This window comes from Saccostrea echinata, unplaced genomic scaffold (genome assembly GCF_033153115.1).
Source record: "Saccostrea echinata isolate AGI-Se365-2 ecotype Australia unplaced genomic scaffold, CSIRO_AGI_Sech_v1 ptg000028l, whole genome shotgun sequence".
Taxonomy (NCBI): Eukaryota; Metazoa; Mollusca; class Bivalvia; order Ostreida; family Ostreidae; genus Saccostrea; species Saccostrea echinata.
In genome coordinates this window covers 5,840,001-5,857,500 of record NW_026889777.1, presented here as the reverse complement: position 1 = coordinate 5,857,500, position 17,500 = coordinate 5,840,001, and the positions used below count along the sequence as shown (strand labels likewise).

Below are 17,500 nucleotides of genomic sequence, written 5' to 3'. Positions count from 1 at the left end.
TTACAAAAAAGGCATGTCCTTCACATTTCTTCCTTTGCAGTATAATTATTATACTTATAAAACTTTAGTAATAACATTTTACACAGAACAACATGATTGAAGTATTTTAAATTGATTTTAAGACGATTACACATTTGAGGGCCTGATACATATGCAATTGCTAAGTCCTTTTTGATCACACATACTCATTACAGTTTAATTGTGTTTCCAGTGGAAGGCTTCAAAAACATAAAAAGACTCAAATTAAATTTCATTCCAAATTAATTTCCTACATGTATGTACATGTACAGAAGTAAACAACAAAGATGAAATAATTATTCGATGCCCTCAATTAGTTTGGCAATTTCCTTTTGCTCTTCCGACAATTTCGGCTCCTTTGCTACAATGGGCTGACTTTTCTTCACGTCAGCACTAGAGGGTCTCTTGTTTCGCAAGTTAAAACCTTTCTTATGCTTCACAGTAAAGTGATCGCGTAACTGCATTAATGATCCTAATGACTTTCCACATTCTTTACAAACAAATTGTTTCTTATCCTCATCGTTGTCACTTTCATTGCCATTCTTCGAATCTTTATTTTCACCAAGAGGCTTTTCAACAACCCATGTTGCGTTTTCTATCGGTTTTTCAGATGAAGACTTTTCAATATCCTCTTCCACAGGGATGTCAAATATTGGAAGGTCCTTAGGAGCCATCTTGGCTGGTGCACTATTAGCCTTTTCATCTTCCTCCTTATCCCAGATTTCGTCCTTGACAATCATTTTCATACTGATCCTCCTTTCCCATTCGGTTTCTTCCTCTTGACCACCACCATCATCATCATGAATTGAATCATCTATGAATGCATTGGACGAGCTATCATTAAGTGTTTCAGAGATGAAGCGCTTTCTCGCATCATTTGATCTTTCATCATATTCTTTATAAACACGATCCTCAAGATGTCTGTCATTACTACGGTCGTCTTCATCATATTTCGACCCCTTACTACTGCTGTATCCTCTATCTCTAGATCGGGATCGGGATCGCGATTGACTTCGACTTCTTTTCCTGCTTGAGTACCGTCGAGATGAATTATCATCACGAGATCTACTTCTCTTGTGACGAGATGACCGACGGTCTATGGAACTCTGTGATGTTGAACGAGTTCGTCGATAATCACGTGACTTGTCACTTCCCCTTGAACAACGATCATCCTCTAAGGAATCGCGCCTTCCAAGTGGAGATCGTGTGGTAGAACATTCGCGACTTTGACGACTGTCTTCCTCTTCTGCTGGAGCAACTTCCATGGTTTCCTGATTCCGATTTGGTGAGGAGTGTCTGTAATTTTCATCCCCAGGAGGAAATATGTCCTCTTCTTCATCCCTAGTGGGAGTAGCGCAGCTGCTTGATGGAATGCTTGATTCATCCTGAGACATGGATCTTTTACTTTCCTTGGTTTTTTGCTTTGAAGGTTCCTGATTGGTAGGAGAACTGCTTCGACGTGTCTTCGGTTCTATTTTACCTTGCTCGTCTTTTGTTGAACTCCTCCGAGACTTCGATGAGCTTCTTTTCGACCTTGACCTACTTCTACGAGATCGTCGTCGAGATGATCGACGATCTGGGGATCTTGAAGAAGAACGATGACGGCGGCGGTGTTTCTTATGATCATGTCTGACGTGCTTTTCCAAGTGATAACTGTCTTTAAATACATCTCCACAGTAGTCACATTTACGCATTTCAAGCTTATGCATTTCACAATGTTCCTTAAAAATAAGTTCATCAATCTGTTTCTCACATTTATAGCACGTAATTTTCTTGGAGTGTTTTATCAAGCGATGAGTTTGAAGCTTTTCACCCGATTCAAAGGCCCGTTGACAAATATCACACTGATATTTAGGTGGAGCATGTACATCATCAGCGTGACGATCAAGATCCCGTTGATGCCAAAAAGGTTCACCGCATAGTGGACATGGATACAGGGCGGTATGAATGAGATGAACATACTTTATGTGACGTAAGGCGTCATCATCTGTCTGTGATATAATATAACAGCTCTTGCATCTCCAGCCGTGTTGCACAGGAAAGGCTGGCGAGGGCGGTAAAACTGTGTATGTCTTCGGTACATTGATGCTTCCCATAAAACCATGAGAAGGTGCATACGCCATATGCATTTTCCACTCCTGCTTATTTCGGAACATTTCGTGACAAGGTGGGCACCTGTAAGGATCAAGATGAAACTCTCTACCATGCTTAGTATCAAGGATATGTTCTGTCCACTTAGTTAAATTATCAAATGTTTTGTCACAGATGAGGCAGCGATGACTGTAATTCCATTCCATCAAATCATTGAAATACAGATCGATATTATCAACATTCAGTTTTGGATTTTCGTAAGGATTCCCAATAATTGGTTGAGCTGATTGATTAACTGGAGGCTTTTGAGGATGATCTCGCCGAGATGGAGATCGGCTTGGTGGAGAACGATTTGTATACGAAGAAATATTATCATCCTTTCTGTTCTGATTAGGGTAAGAGGATGAAATAGAGTCCATCTTTCTGTTATCTCTATATTCACCATTATCATATGGAGAAAGAGTATCTTCCTCTCTGTTTTCTCTGGATCTTTCATAAGACGGAGAGTCATCTCTAGATCTTCTAGGACTTCTCTTCTTGACTAGATTAACCTCAACATTTCTATCTGGACTTGGTTCCTGGCGGCGAATAGGAGAAAGACTTTCATCAGACCAGTTAGAAACCTCTTTCTTCTCCACTGTGACTGATCTTGACCACGTGTCATTATCATCATCTACCTCTTTATACAAGTCATCATATTTTCTATCATTCACATCAACTTGCTCGCGATACAGATCGCCCACATTATATCGATTTTGTGTCTCAACGTTATCCACTGGTTTGAATTGCAACGATGATGAGTCATTCATAAAACTTCTCTCGGTTTCATACATGAATTTATGTTGGTCGCTTCGTTCGTCTTGCGTTTCAGAGACAGATTCACCTAGAAAAGCTTTCCCCTCTTCTAGAACTTTCCTAGATTGCATTAAAACGTCATCGTACAGGAAATCGTCGTTAAATTCATCTTTTTCATTGCCTTTATTACTTTCAACAAGATTACCACTCAAAATATCATCAAAAAGATCATCATTTTTCTCTTCAGATTTTGAAGCGCTTTCCAAAATCAGAGAATCGGGTAGAGGTTCATCGTCTTTGTATTTCCACCAGAATCCCTGTTCATTAGATTTTTCTTCTTTATAGGTTTCTTCCTCCGAATTCGCAAATATATCAATTTTGGATTTAGGCGTTTTTCTATTATAATTATCACCATCGTCGTCAGAAGAATCGCTTGCATTTGTCCAGTTGGAGGTGTCCCATTTGTTTTCGGATTTTAACTTCTTCCAGCCAGATTCCGCACTCTGGTATTTATCTGGCCTTGATATCTCTGCGGCTTTCTCGGACTTGTACTGTTTCCATCTTGCCCCAGCACTTTCGTATGAATTCGAACGCGATGCGTTTTCATATTCCCTCTCGATGTCCCTTACTTTTCGATTATAAACAGGTGCATAATGAATATTTTCCACTTCATTTTTTGCTGTATGCCGTGGATCTCGATTTTCCACATTATTCGATTGATGTCTAGGGTCCCTTGTTTCATTATTTCTGGGCTGCAAGCGAGGATCTCTGTTTCTATTTTCCAGCCTGGGATCTCTTGGATGTCCTGAAGTCTTTCCAGTTTTGTTTTTGTACACTGGATTATACTGAACATTTTCCTGTTTTGGTCGTGACTTCTTGATGTAATGCAAGGGATCATTATCATCGTCCGAATCGGGATAGCTTACAATAGAAGAACTCTTCCAAGACATGTTTTTTTTTCTCTCTCGGTTCAGTTATTTTTAACACTTTCTCATTGTCCTACAAAACAATGAAAAAAAAATACTTTAGTTAAATCGAATGAATTGGGTTCTAATGATTTCTTATTGTAATTAAGATGTACATGTATATAATGTAAGGTTTCGCTGCACTATCATTGTATCACAGTGACACTATGTTTTTCTTTCAGTATACAAATCTTGAAACCTTTTTCTATTCCCCAATCAGGGGAGAAGCACAACAAACAATTTTAAGTTCTTTTTTTAGATTCTTAACCATCATTAATCTAGTCAAACGCGCTAATTCTTAGACTTACAGCAGCAAACTTAAGCTGGGACTTCGCGGAACAAAAAAATATTTTGAAAAACGTCAAGCTATGCAAAAGGGTAATCTGACAAATATTCCAAAATACTTTATACTTGTCACATGAATATTTTACCCGAAATTGACGAAGTTTTTCCTTAAAATAAATTGATTTAATAAATCTAAGGGGTTTTTAAAATATTAAAAATATCGAAAGTCTGGAATAATAGTATGATCTTATTTTTATATATCACAAGGACTTCCTGCAGATTTGGAAGAAGAAAAATCCCAACAAACTGTTTATTTTTTTTTTTTTTTTTTTTTTTTTTTTTTTTTTACAAATCATTTCTCAAGATTATTTATCACGACACCCCTGAAGATGGAGTGTTAGGGTCAGAAGTAGTTCATTTTCTAACTTTGAACTTCATCTCAATGTTTCAATGTCACTGAAAGGAATTTATACGTCCAATGAAAGCGTGCCTTCTCTTCACCTTGCACTAAAGTTCAAGGAATGTTATTTGACAACGTACATATGTATAATTTCAGATGTATAATTTCAGATTGATATTTTTTTAAACAGAATACTGGACGCTGTTTGTGTTCAATTCGTACCTGCCAAGACGACGTTGTTTACCTTAATTCTAAGCCACAGTCTAAAAATAACAACATAAATCCTAGCCTGAAAAATCCATAACTCGGTCAAGCAACCTTGATTAATTCTTGTGGACCTTACTACCTTATCTGTCGCACTGCTTACAAAGACAAGAGATGCATCGGAGATTAACTATTCGGAGAAGTTATTTCAAGCAAACATGAGATCTAAGAGATATTCAATTGTTTTCTCGAAGACGATGTAATCCAACCTCACAAGGCTAAACTCTGCACCATTAATTTTGCTACAGATAGGAAAGAAAAATGTCTTAATTAGATGAGACAAAGCTAAAAACTTTATTAGGGACCGTCGGATAATTCAAACATTAAGAAAGGATCAGCCCGTACGATTACGGTTTCCACGCTGTTTACAGTAAAAGGAAAGAGAAACTTTTAATAAACTAATATAGATATGGAGATCACTGGCTGAAATCTTGCTATTAGGCATGTTATATATTCCTTTTGTAATTATATTCTGGCTGTAATACTGATATTAATAGCCCCTTAAGAGTATTAACAGATCTTTACATTTGACTTTTACACGAAGACTCTCAGGAAATGCTCTCAGAGAATTCTCAAAAAAAAAAAAAAAAAATTAATTTACGCCTAACATGATTTAATGAAAACCTGGATACAGAAAATCAATGCACCAAGCTACTTTCATTTCGTAATTTACTATCATTTACAGAACATTTTAATCCGATATTGAAGATGACTGCACTGCAATCAAGTAATTTTTAAGTATGTAATTATTTTTGTTAAAAAAAAAACAAAATAAATCCAAGTTAGTTGAGGGTGTCAGCTTTGACACCCATGTACCATCTGAAGAAAAAATTCTCTCTATTAACTTGATTTTAGAATTACTCTTAAATAGCAAATTTCGAACAAGTAATCGAGTTTAAAATATTCAGTTGTAGTTGGTATGACCTGACCAGTATGGGGCAATGAATTTCACAATTTTGGAAGAGGCACTTTTGCTGATCATATCTACGGACGATATATTCTATGCAAATAGTTTGTCTGCTAAGAATACAGGGAGAGAAAAGAACATGTCTAAAGAATGCTTTTTCACTATATGATCTTTAGAGCCCCAGCGTAAGACGCAAATGCTTGACCCGGTACCATGTATTTCAAAATTTTAACTGAGGGCTCAGTGCTTATTAAATAATGCCAACAGTTAGACTGATTGACGTCCAGAAGTAAAGAAGATTTTTTTAATTGCACTAATTTTAGTTTTTGGCCTCACACCTCATAACTCCCCTCCCCCGGGGAAAGGGGGCAAAGACCATAAAATTCATTATTATAACATTTGCTCTTCTTTTACCACGGATGCTATACAAGTATATCCCAAAATTGGTTGAAATTGATTCATGGGCTCCAGAGAAGAAGTTGGAAATGTTCAAATGATAACGCACGGCGACAAACAAAAACAGATATCAAAAGGTCACTTGAGCGACTCTGTTACCTAAAAATGGAATGTACACTACACGAAGATGATTCTAAATGGCCTTGCTGTTCTTTAGATTGATCTCTATAATCCCTTGTTAAACTTGAATTCCTATTGTGGCCCCAAATACCCCACAGGCTTGATTTGGACAAATTAAAATTTGAAATATATGCCAGGAAGCTTTCAAATGTTTCACCTTTTCTGGCTTAGTGGCTTTAGAGGAAAAGAAGGTTTTTACGTGACCCTACCAAATGTTTGCCTTTACTTGATGGTCTACCCTTTTTCGAGGGACCTTCATTTCAACAAATCTGAATTATCAATTCACCAATTGTTTGTTTGAAACTAATCTTAGTCTTTAGAAATAAAGCGGAAGTCTCTGACGAGATTTCATTGTTTGGTTGTGTATTGTCTTACGTCCCGTTCGAAAAGTTTACACTTCTATAGAGACGTAACCATATATCGCTCTCCGTTCGTTCACTTTGCGTTCAGCGTTCACTTATCGTTCAGTCTTCACTGTCATTCGGAACTCCGAAGTGAAAAGACTTATCTTTTTTGTAAGTAAGGATTTACGGGATTTGAAATTTAGTAATTCACATCGTGTTTAAAGGATCATTATTTTATTGGAATAAATTATCTACAATATGTTTTATTATTATTCTAACTTAGCTATTAGGTTATTATTTAAATTACTCTGGAAAATAAATGCTGTTATAAGTATGTACCTATGTAGAACGATGTTGAAAAATTAAATTTAAATACGGGCAATATACAGGTACTTCAAACACTGCAACATTTTGTTGTTATGTTAAAGACGACATGTCGTTGATGGAGAGATAAAAATCCATGTCAATTAATTTAGCAACTGCAGGAAAATTAGAAAGTATTTATTACTAACACGTTTTTTTTTCGATTATTACATGTATAGAAATACATTATTAGAACTAGTTCTAAGAATTATAAATAGTACTGCGGATATCCAGTTAATTAAATATCTTTGGAGCGAATTAAATTGAGTGTGGTTAAAAATATTTATTTAAATGTAATATACTACAATTCATATATAAATTCTACTGTTAGAGAGAAATAATTCCTTTCTTCACAATAACTTTATGTTTGCCATCCAATATGATTAAGACCCCCCCCTTTTTTTCCCACGTAGATCGGTTACTTAGTCAGTATTTCCAGTATATTTTAAATTAATATTTAAAAAAGAGTTAAAGCGTTTTGTAGAACAAACATGCATCTAAAAAGGTCATTAAACAATATTTAGTAGTTCAAAATATACACGCGCCGACGACGGTGGTACTTTAAATTGGCCAGGGATTATGTTTCAGATTCATTCGAAGTGTTTATGCCCAATGTATTTTATTTATTTATTTATTGGAAAATTGGAATCAGATCTAGAAATGATAAAACATGTAAAACTTCTTGAAAATACTACAATGTAGCACTTCGCGTTTGGTGTGACGAAACATTCACACCTGCCCAGTGTCGAATGATTTTGATTGACAGGAAGAGCACGTAGACTTCGTGTGAACTTGAAGCAGGGAAATAAAAAACAATTATGACTGTCAAACAAAGTGAATCTGTTGATAAATAAAAAAGGTTACTTTCACTGCCTGATATATTTAAATAAAAATTAAGAATTTTTGTTTATACAGGTACATGTACATGTATTTGTGGAAAGGGGGCTAAAACGGAATCTCTCTCTCTCTCTCTCTCATTTGTCCGTTTAATCAAAACTATGACACGTATTATTTAAATACCAAGTTCTGAAATTTTAATCTGTAACAAATAATATGAATGCTTCTTTGTATCACCTTGTCCGAGTATAATCACGGGGAATTGTCCATATAGATACATGTAGAAGTCTGCTGAATAATTCATCATTTAAAAAATGAAAAGACACATATAAATATATTAATGCACTAAATTTTTTTAAATACGAGTGTATACATGCAATACGTCCACAAACTAGCAAAATATTTTTTTTTTTTCTCATTATTTTACACGGAATTGCCTTGATACGGAAATACATGTATGGTTGTTACAACCGTTGTAATTCATTCTATAAGTCAGTAATGTACTCTTCGAAAATCATTATTTGTAATGGTTTTATATATCAAATAAGAATAAACATATCTATTTTACAACTAGAAATAATTCTATCTTTTAAACTACAGTGTTCGGTAACAATGACAATGTTTTACAGCGATAAAAATCGTGTGATTAAACAGCTGAATTTAAACATCATACATATGTGCAGAAAATATTGTAAGAAACTTAATTAATAGTTTTACTACATGTGCATGTTTCGTCTTTTTTAGGACAATATTAGAATATTTATTTATTTTCCGCCTTACATTAGAATACAATAGAATAGATACAATGCATGGAAAAGATCAGAGGCATTCCGAATAAATCGTTCATCTTGCGTTCACCGTTCACTTTGGGTTCGCGTTCGCGATCCGTTCGCGTTCTGCGTTCGCTCACCGTTCAGCGTTCACATACCGTTCACCAAGTTGCGTTCAGCGTTCACACATCGTTCACTCACCGTTCGCTCTGCGTTCGTTCAGCGTTCGCTCACCGTTCAAGTGGGAAAGTAGAACGTTTCAGGGACTGTAACAATCTGACCAAAACTTAGGAGAAGTAACCTTTTACACAAATTTCACAGAAAATTCCTATTCTATTGAAATCATGGCAAAATTAAAAACCAGTGAACAGAATTATGTATCACAGTATACATACAGTCCACTTTTTTTTATTAGACCAGAACTTTACAAAAGTAGCGTTTTGAAAGAATTTAAAAGAAATGTATATATATGTAAATGTTTAGTAACCACGGCATTACCATCCATTGAAATCAAAAACCGATATACAGAATTATGTACCTTATTGCAGTCTACATGTGTAGATAGTTTTATAGAAATTAGACCTAAACTGTAGGAGTAGCATATTTTTAAAAAAATTGTTTACAAATAAGCAGACAGACAGACGGACGACGAACACCTTACTATCGCATAAGCTCTTCTTCTGATCTCTGACAAGTAGAGTTAAAATTGACCTACGCCATGCAACAGAGAAACGGTGCTAAAAAACTCATGCGAAGCTTTAGCTCGGTTGAGGTAAAAAATTATATATATAAAATCGTCACCTTTTAGAAATTCATCACTTTATTGAGTGTGTAATTATCAACTAAAATCGTAAGAGAATCGATCGCGATACTGTTTCAATTCAACCCAACAAACGATTATTAGCGTGTAGATTAATAGGTCTCCATCTTAGCTGTGCTTTTAGCAGACCATTATTGACAAGGCACTTTGCTACATTTCTTTTTCCGTGTCACGGAGCATTTTAAAAGTATTAAAATTCTATTCTATAGCTATCGGTTAATGCAGTTATTTTTAAATTTGAATTTGAATAAAAATAAACATCACAGTTGCGTGCCAAAGCACTACAAACAATTTAATGACACGTCTTTAACAATCTCTCTTCTTTCTTTATGTAACAAAGCTTGAATCGACAATTCCAAAGGTAAAAAGGTAATTTCCTTAGATACGCCCACGAAACTGTGCAATCAAAGTAAAAATTAGAAATCATCAACTGGGAATCATTGAGAATTTCAAAATGTTTGTATAAAGAATGCCATACTTTTACATCTAGTACTTTGTTTGATGTAACGTTCTCTTGACCGAGTGCCTAAATATTCGTAATACTATTTTTGTTCAACAAAAATGAAATTGAAGTATTATCCAATTTAAATGTTTACGTTGTATCCCTCCCGAAACACCGAATAAATAAGTTTTAAAGAAATACGTTTATCAAAGAATATTTTGCAAAAAACAAATTGGAAAAAAGCGCTTATTACAGCGTCCAACTTGATTTATTATACTGATTAGACTCAGACATTCAACTTGCTAAAATAAAGTTTCCATGTTGCATAGACCAAAGTTAATGATATGAAAAGATCCGACGGTTTACTTAGCCCTGGACTGAATCCATTAAGCACTCTACCTAAACAAGAGTTTCATGATTTACTGGACTGATTTCAGTATTCACTTCACTCTTACGCTGATTTCATGAATCACTTTACTCCACGGAACTTTGAGAAAATTTGAAATTATATAAGTTTGCCAAAATTGATAGCATCAAAACGAATGACTTTTAAAGTTTTTTTTTAGATTAAATTAAATTAAAGCCAAAGCTTCTGACATCAGGCACATCTTCTTCCCCAATAAAAATAGAACTCGCATCAGATCTTTTGATTTATCATTTAGACAAATCTACTTTATTAAAAAATCATCCTGATTTTACCCCAAAAAAAAACTATTCTGAAGTTGATATTAACCAGAAGTCTCTGACGAGACTCTCGCTCTATTGGTATAATTATTAATTAATTATCTATTTATTATAATAAAGAAAGTATAAAAGTATAATCTTGCTACCTCTGTACCAAGTCAAATTGATATCTGCCAAAGACTGCAACTGGTCACTAATCCAGAAAATGCCAACACCGGTCAAATTTAGCATACAAAGCAAGTATGTTAGTGTGCAAACCTTTATGCATCATCAATACATGTTAAGTCTAGGTAGGCCATCAGAATTGACCTGCTCTTAAAGCTTTAAACCGGTCATTCTTAGCGTGCATCTCTAGATGTTTCCTCAATGCTAGTTTGCACTATAGAGCGCTTTCAATTAAACTGGAACAACCTGCCCCAAAACCTTTAATTCGTCACTCATACAGAAACATAGGTCAAATCCAGCATTCAAAGCAAATCTGGCAGTGTGCATACCTACATTCATCATCCATCAAAGTTTGGTCCAGGTAGGGCTTGAATTTACACTGGAATGAACCTACTACAAGAACTTTAACCTGGTTACTCATCCAGAAAATATAGGTCAAATCCAGCATCCGAAGCAAGTCTGAAAGAGTGAATTACTAGATCTATGCAAAATCCATGCAAGCTTAGTTCATATAAAGCTTGAAATTACACTGGAATTAAACTGCTCCAAAATTTTATTTTAATCTGGTCATTCATCCACAAAATGTAGGTCAAATCTAGCATCTGAAGCAAGTCTCAGAGTGTTCATCCCTTGATGCATCATCCAGGCCAACAAAAATTATAATAAAATAATAATATAATAAAATAAATAATAATAAAAACAATGATAAAATAATAATAATATAATAAAATAAATGGGTTTTTTTTTTTTTGCCCTCTCCCCCTCGGGATGAAAATATTGGGTCAGTAGGAAGGTGAGAAATCCCCCCCCCCCTTGAAAATTTCAATTTCAATGTTGAATTTTCAAAATCTATTTTCCCGAATGCACAAAAAATTATTGCTTCCTGGAGGTTAAAAAAAAGTTTTGAGTCGCGCAATTTTTAGCCAGTCGGTCAGGAGTAGAAAATCAAACAAGTTTTGAAAGATGGCCCCATGCAAGTTTGGCCTAGGGAGGGCTTGATGTTATACTGTATTGAACCTATTCCAAAACCTGGTCACTCATTTAGAAAACGAAGTTCAAATCCAGCATCCGAAGCAAGTCTGGCAGTGTGCATCAATAAATGTATCTTCAATGCAAGGTTGGTCAGTACAGGGCTTATATTTACTTTAGAATTAACCTGCTCCAAATACTTAACCTGGTCGCGCATCCGAAAAATGTAGGTCAAATGCAACATCCAAAGCAAGTATGGTAGTGCACATCCTTAGATGCATCATCCCTGCAAGTCTGGTCGATACAGGGCTTATAGTTACTTAACAAATAGGATATCATTTTTAGAGTTTCATTTGGATATGACACGAAGTCGGTCAGGTGATCAAATTCTATAACGCCCAAAGGGCGTTATAGTAGATTTGATCACGTACCGACTTCATGTCATATCCCAGTGAAACTCTAAAAAATGATATTTTATTTCTTATATTTATATTTTACTTTTATTCGTGTTATACAAGGGAAAATAGGCACTATTTAGACTTTGTTATGGAAATGCAACATAACAAACCTACGACGTCATGTGACGTCACAATCGGAACTTTCCAAATGGCTCGTGCAGTTTGCTTTCCATACACAAGAAAGTCTGATCATGTGACCAACTGCATGTCATTGAAAATTGAAAGTCATTTAATTAGTATTGTTATATAAGGAAAGACATCAGCAAATGTAAATATTTGGTAATGAGACCTACTTCAAAACCTTAAATCTGCTCCAAAAACTTTAACCTGCTCCAAAACCATTATTTTGGCCATTCTTTCACTGAAAATGCAACATGGTACAATCCAACATACTAAAAGCATCGTCCATGCATTTCTAATCGATATAAGGCATAGAAGTACTATAAAAGAAATCTGCGTAAAAAACTTCAACCTGGGACGCCCACGCCAAAGGTATTGCATAAACTCCCCAAACTTCGATAAGGTGAGCTAAAAATGACGTCGCGCTGATGTAATATAACGTTGTAATTAAAAATGAAAAAGTGTAAAATTTTAAAGTTCTTTTTCAAGAAATTTAGCACGAACACATCTTAATTTTATTTTATGGATTGATTTTAAACTTTCTTCATATTCATTGTGTTAAATAAAATCAAATTTGCCTGCTTGGTTTTAAAATTATGAGCATGGTTTTGGAATGCATTTTCCGGCGTAAAGGGTGCAGTTTACTATATATTTCATCACCCATTTTCATTAACATTGGAGCTATTAAGATATATACGATAACCATGCAAAGGAAAATTTAAATCGAATGGATCTAGCTGACACATTTTCAGTGTTTTCAGAGACAGTAAACCCGCGAGCTATTTACCATGATGACGTCTCAATAACATGTTACTCATTTCCCGTATAAATTAAGCCCCGCCTCCTTAAATGTAGCTTCAACTGAGCTGCCATATGAATATTCATGATTTTCAAGGAATCAGCAAAGTATGTCGATTTACTGTTACCGTAAAACGGGTTAATTTTACTGCTGTAAATTTTTACGAATTTTAGTTCAAACAGGGTGATTTAAATTTTTACGCATCAAATTTTTACGAATTGACCTTGTCCGTAAAAATTTAAATCATCGGAGGTTAAACTCCAGATCAATGATTGTTGGCACTTTGAATGCGTTCACATACAAATAAATGTGTTTGGACAACCCCATGTAAAAAAAAAAAACAAATAGTTCCCGTGATAACGATTCAATCAAATATAATTTGTTTGTTCATTTACCTATATATACCATATGTCCTTCATTTATTCCTGTTTTCTTTAATACATATTACTAGGTATCATTATTGTTGCGCAACACGTGCTCGTTTTGATTTTACCGGAAACAAAGAGAGACAACTCAAACCATCATGATTAAATTGAAAGTATTACACTGTATTAAAAAGTCAAAGACTTTATTCGAAGCATATAAAACAGAAGAAAGGGTCAAAGACTTAAAACAAGAGGCCCAGGGGCCACATCGCTCACCTGAGCACTGTGGCTAGGAAAAAGTAGAAATCAGTTCAGTCTTGAAAAGTTTAAATATAAAACTGGTTGGGGGGGGGGGGTTATTTGAAATAACTTGAATCTAAACTTCATAGGGATGCTTTTGAATTAATATGACAAATAATGGCTTTGCTGTTCTTAAGAAGAAAATTTTGATTGATATATCCTTTGTATTCCTTTGTATGATTTAAAGATGTTCCCTATATATTCCTATGTAAAACTTTGATCACCCATTGTGGCCCCACCCTACCCCTAGGGGTCATGATTTGAACAAGAGGCCCAAGGTCCTTAACGGTCACCTGAGTATAATACAACAATTTAGAAGTTAAATGCACTGACAGATGAAGCTTTGTTGCCCTAAAGCAAGAGAAGTAAGAAGATCAGGATCAACAAAATAATTAGTCTAGTATTCAGTATCAACTCATAAATTAAGTTCTAATCTGTCACCCACTTAACACTATCACCATGCAGACTATTAACACACTATTAGTGCTTCTGTACTATTTTTTAACCCATATTAAGACCTCTAGCATTGACCTCTCTTATGGTCTTTGAAGAACTTTTAATAAGATAAGTTATTTTTGTCTCATTTTTATTTATCTATTACTTACAGGTCTGCCTGATTATTAAAACTAAGAAAGTACTTTTTGAATTATACGATAAACATTCTTGCATAATTATCTTATTCTATTAATCTTTCAAATACATTATTTACAGTGATTAATTATCAAAGGTGAATGGAAAAGGGGAATAACTTCTCTCAGTCGAATACAAATTAATAGAGCCCTGTCCAGGACCAGAATGCTTAGACAAATTGTCCAGATGTTCAAAAATCTGGTAGAAATACGCTTACTTATATCCTTTAAACTTTTACTCAGTTTGCTTTCGATATGCCCAGAAGCAGAGAAGAATTTCACAGGTACAATGCATTTTCACTACAGATTCAACAAAGCCTTACCCTAACACCAGAACCCAAGACCAAAGGTCAAGAAATTTACAAATTTGGAAGAGTTACCCTCATCATCATAACTATGGACTTCAAAGAATTAACACTTTTCCACTATATTATCAAAAGCCCCCCCCCCCTTCCTCGTTATGCCAGAACCCCTGACCCTGGGACCACAAGATTTAAAAATTCTGTTCGAAGCTCCTATCTTCATCATAGCTAAGCAATTTATTTATCAGCTCAACACTAAGGAGCAGACAGGATTAGTTAATGATTAATTAATAGAATTAATGCATTTTCACTATATAATCAATAGAGCCCCCCCCCCCCTCCTCAAGAACCCCAAAAACTGAGGCCATGTATTTAAAAATTTTGGAAGAGGCATTCTTGCCTATCATAATCATGCACTTAGTTTGTTTAAATAATCTCCAGTAGCAAAGAAGAAGATTTTCATAGAATCAATGCATTTTCACTATATAATCAATAGAGCCCCGCCCTAACACCGGAACCCCTGACCCTGGGGCCATGAAATTCACAATTTTTAAAAAGGCATCCTTATGCATCATAACCATGCACTTAGTTTCTTTAAATAATACCCAGGAGCAGAGAAGAAGATTTTCAAAGAATTAATGCATTTTCACTATATAATCAGTAGAGCCCTGCCCTAACACCAGAACCCCTGACCCAGGGGCCATGGCTTTCACAATTCTGGAAGGGGCCCACCTCATCATAACTATGTACTTAGTTTATCACCTTAATGCCCAGGAGCAGAGGAGAAGATTTTCAAACAATTAATGCATAATCACTATATAGTCGATAGAGCCCCGCCCTAACACCAGAACCCCTGACCCTGGGCCATGAAATTCACAATGTGGGAAGAGGCTCTCTTGCTCATCATAACTATGTACTTAGTTACTTAATTTAATACCCAGGAGCAGAGAAGATTTTCAAAGAATTGATGCTTTTTCACTATATAATCTATAGAGCCCCGCCCTAACACCAGAACCCCTGACCCTGGGGCCATGAATTTCACAATTTTGAAAGAGGCACTCTTGCTCATCATAACTATGTACTTAGTTACTTTATTTAATACCCAGGAGCAGAGAAGAAGATTTTCAAAGAATTAATGCATTTTCACTATATAATCAGTAGAGCCCCGCCCTTACACCAGAACCCCTAACCCCGGGGCCATGAATTCACAATTTTGGAAGAGGCACTCTTGCTCATCATAACTATGTACTTAGTTACCTTATTTAATACCCAGGAGCAGAGAAGAAGATTTTCAAAGAAATAATGTACTTTCAGTATATGATCTATATAGCCCCACCCTGGGGCCAGAACCCCTGACCCTGGGGCCATGAATTTCACAATTTTGAAAGAGGCACTCTTGCTCATCATAACTAAGTACTTAGTTACCTTATTTAATACCCAGGAGCAGAGAAGAAGATTTTCAAAGAAATAATGCACTTTCAATATATGATCTATATAGCCCCACCCTGGGGCCATGAATTTCACAATTTTGGAAGAGGCACTCTTGCTCATCATAACTATGTACTTAGTTACCTTATTTAATACCCAGGAGCAGAGAAGAAGATTTTCAAAGAATTAATGCATTTTCACTATATAATCTATAGAGCCCCGCCCTAACACCAGAACCCCTGACCCTGGGGCCATGAATTTCACAATTTTGGAAGAGGCACTCTTGCTCATCATAACTATGTACTTAGTTACCTTATTTAATACCCAGGAGCAGAGAAGAAGATTTTCAAAGAAATAATGCACTTTCAGTATATGATCTATATAGCCCCACCCTGGGGCCAGAACCCCTGACCCTGGGGCCATGAATTTCACAATTTTGGTAGAGGGCTCAATGCTTATTACAATGATGCCAACAGTTTGACTGCTTGATGTCCAGGAGTAAAGAAGAAGATTTTAAAAGATTGCATTATTTTTGGTGGTTTTAGCCCCACCCCTCAGGCCCCAGGGGGGCAGGGACCATAAAATACATAATTTTTGTTCCCCTTCACCCATAGATGCTATATGCCAAATTTGGTTGAAATTGGTTAAGCGGTTTCAGAGAAGAAGCTAAAAATGTTCAAATGTTAACGCACGACGCACGCCGACGGACGAGAACGGATAGCAATAGGTCACCTGAGTGACTCAGGTGACCTAATAAATTTGAATCTACACTACCTGAGGATGCTTCCATATAAATATGACCAATCATGGCTTTGCTGTTCTTGAGAAGAAGATTTTTAAAGATTTTTCCTATGTTTTCTCATGTAAAACTTTGATCGCTCATTGTGGCCCCACCCTACCCCCGGAGGTCATGACTGGAACAAACTTGAATCTACACTACCTGAGGATGCTTCCATATAAATATGACCCATCATGGCTTTGCTGTTCTTGAGAAGAAGATTTTTAAAGATTTTTCCTATGTATTCCTATGTAAAACTTTGATCCCCCATTGTGGCCCCACCCTACCCCCGGGGGTCATGATTTGAACAAACTTGAATCTACACTACCTGAGGTTGCTTCCATTAAAATATGACCCATCATGGCTTTGCTGTTCTTGAGAAGATTTTTAAAGATTTTTCGTATGTATTCCTATGTAAAACTTTGATCCCCCATTGTGGCCCCACCCCACCCCCGGGGTCATGATTTGAACAAACTTGAATCTACACTACCTGAGGATGCTTCCATATAAGTTTCATATTTTCAAGCACCGTGGTTTTTGAGGAGAAGATTTTTGAAATGATGCCATTAATTTTTACTGAATTCATAATCATCTCCCCTTGGAAGAAGGCGTAGCCCTTCATTTGA

General features: G+C 35.7%; 1 protein-coding gene across 2 annotated transcripts in view; it reads right to left on the bottom strand.

Moving 5' to 3' along the window:
• LOC133194066 (uncharacterized) overlaps positions 1–17,500 on the bottom strand; it is a 29,753-nt gene that overhangs the window by 1,205 nt on the left and 11,048 nt on the right. For both annotated transcript variants that reach the window (XM_061330010.1, XM_061330011.1), the window contains exon 4: positions 1–3,903. This exon is cut by the window's left edge and continues 1,205 nt beyond it. In XM_061330010.1, the coding sequence (XP_061185994.1) occupies positions 315–3,854 (3,540 nt within the window). In that variant the 5' untranslated portion in view covers positions 3,855–3,903 and the 3' untranslated portion in view covers positions 1–314. The remainder of the gene's footprint in view (positions 3,904–17,500) is intronic.